The sequence below is a fragment of the Merops nubicus genome, unplaced genomic scaffold, assembly GCF_000691845.1.
Source record: "Merops nubicus isolate BGI_N331 unplaced genomic scaffold, ASM69184v1 scaffold40800, whole genome shotgun sequence".
NCBI lineage: Eukaryota > Metazoa > Chordata > Aves > Coraciiformes > Meropidae > Merops > Merops nubicus.
The window spans coordinates 2,482-5,146 of NW_008585582.1; the positions used below are offsets into that span (position 1 = coordinate 2,482).

The 2,665-nt window shown below is 37.8% G+C and overlaps 1 protein-coding gene across 1 annotated transcript; it reads left to right on the top strand.

Annotated features, from left to right (window-relative positions):
• Nucleotides 1-554: 554 nt before the first annotated feature.
• SIAH1 (siah E3 ubiquitin protein ligase 1) lies at nt 555-1,946 on the top strand. The gene has a single exon (XM_008947903.1). The coding sequence runs from the start codon at nt 556-558 to the stop codon at nt 1,402-1,404; it is 849 nt and encodes a 282-aa protein (XP_008946151.1). The 5' UTR covers nt 555; the 3' UTR covers nt 1,405-1,946.
• Nucleotides 1,947-2,665: the final 719 nt, after the last annotated feature.

A 2,665-nucleotide genomic window follows, 5' to 3' on the forward strand; every position in this document is an offset into this window, starting at 1 on the left:
ACTGTCCTTTTCTAATAAACTTATGCAGTAAACATGATTACTGAGAAAGTCATATCTGGAAGTTCATTTTTTTTTTTTTTTTTCATTAAAAATGGCTACTTTCTCGTCTCACTAAATACACAGCAACTTAAAATTCAGCCTTGGAATTGTTCCATAGTGCTCCTTGTTACATGCAGGTGATCTGGGTGGAGTATTTTGTAAATGCAATATTAAAAATAACAAACAACAAAACCCAACAAAACTTCTGTGAGGATTTCAGTTACATGCTTAGCGTATCTTTACTCATCTCCCTTGCAGCTCCCAAGAGGTAAATGCCGCTTCAGAATAATTAGCAGAAGTTCTTGTTAAATTTGGTGCCCATACCGGGGTGTGTGTGGTGTGCAGCACAGCTGGTCTTGTACACGTAACGTATCTGCGGTTTGCATTACATGCTTTTTTCTGCTTTCAACTGCATGTTTTCTTTTAAGGCTTCATTATAAATTAGAAAGTAACGTATGCAGAGGACAATAAAATCTGTTTGGATGCTCATTGTTTTTCCTCTCTTCTGTTACAGAAATGAGCCGCCAGACTGCTACAGCACTACCTACAGGTACTTCCAAGTGTACGCCATCACAGAGGGTGCCTGCGCTGACTGGCACTACAGCTTCCAATAATGACTTGGCTAGTCTCTTTGAGTGTCCTGTGTGCTTTGACTATGTGCTGCCACCAATTCTTCAGTGTCAGAGTGGCCATCTTGTTTGTAGCAACTGTCGCCCCAAACTTACGTGCTGCCCAACTTGCCGAGGCCCGCTGGGCTCCATTCGTAACCTGGCTATGGAGAAAGTTGCCAATTCTGTACTATTCCCATGTAAATATGCCTCTTCTGGATGCGAGATAACTTTGCCACACACAGAAAAAGCAGACCATGAGGAGCTGTGCGAGTTTAGGCCTTATTCCTGTCCATGTCCCGGTGCTTCATGTAAATGGCAAGGTTCTCTGGATGCTGTAATGCCACATCTGATGCATCAACATAAGTCAATTACAACACTTCAGGGAGAAGATATAGTGTTCCTTGCTACAGACATTAATCTTCCTGGTGCTGTTGACTGGGTTATGATGCAGTCTTGTTTTGGCTTCCATTTCATGTTAGTATTGGAGAAACAGGAAAAATATGATGGTCACCAGCAGTTCTTTGCAATTGTACAGCTGATAGGAACACGCAAGCAAGCAGAAAACTTTGCTTATCGACTGGAGTTAAACGGTCACAGGCGGCGATTGACTTGGGAAGCAACTCCTCGATCTATTCATGAGGGAATTGCAACAGCCATTATGAATAGTGACTGTCTAGTCTTTGACACCAGCATTGCACAGCTCTTTGCAGAAAATGGCAATTTAGGCATCAATGTAACCATATCCATGTGTTGAAATGGCAATCAAACCTCTTCAGGCCAGTGTTTAAACCCATTGCATTTAATTTAGCAGAAACTAGGGTAACCGTCTTTGACTGTCAGACAAATTATTTGGTAGATGGAGGGTAGACATATGAAGGTAAATAAAAGGAAAGGCTGTTAAATTACAGGAAGCAGTTGCATGTAGTAACACTAATATATTTAAAATGTCAACAGTAAACCACTGAAAATATATATACACCCAAAATGGGCATCTTTTGTATTAAGAATTGATTCTACAGGAAATGTTGTAAAATAATTCTAAAAACTTGTTTGTAGATTGATTGTACTGTTGAAAAGGATACTGTTTCGTGTTTTTGTTTGTGTTTTTTTCCTTCCCCTTTGACTGACAAGCCATGTTGAGTGGTCAGGTCTCTGGCTGCTGCTTCCTCTCCTGCCCCACACCCCCCTTTGTAAGTCACTACATAGTATTGCTGCTGTTTGTGTATATTTTTTGTGTATTTGCTAATTTTTATTAACTTCTAGTTTTTCATTAAATAAATATTACTTTCTTTTCTGTAATTCAGGTTTTTCTCTTTTTTGTATCTTTTTAAAAAGAATTACCAGTGTCATCTTTTGATATGCATTATTGCTATGGTAAAACTTATATTTCTGTATGTTTGGTAAATTTTGTCTCTTTCCAGTAGTCAGTTCATTGGTGATACTGTTCTTAATTGAGCTATTTTGTGAATGTACTGAACTCAAAAGGAGTACTCGTGTTCAAAGATGTATCAGGAAAGAAAGCTCCTTTAAAAACAGGTCTAGATGTTGTTGTACTTTGAGTTCTTCTAACAAAAGTGAACACTTACTAAGAATTTCCTGAGTTAAAAAAAAATTCACGTTTCAAATTTAGAGATGCTTGGAAACGTGATTGCATCCTTGTCTTTGTTGGTTTTGCAGTACAAAGAAGGTATTGTCTTACACAGTATTTGTAATTATAAAACCAGACCATTTGTTTAAAAAAACAAAAGGCAGTCAGAATGAGATGTGTTCAGTCTTTTATATTTGTCATTAAAAGAATACCTGGCAAATTAAAAAAAAAACAAACAACTTTTGCTTTTTGCTTCAGCTCAGTTTGACACATGGATACTCTTGCTCAGTTTCTTGTCTTCATGTTGCGTGGTTGTTACTAAAGGAACTGTCTTGAACTGATTTTTGTATGTCATTTCAGTAACATGATACAGATCACAATGCAATTAATCTCTTAGGTGTGGTTCACCAGCCATAAAGGCTTTTAA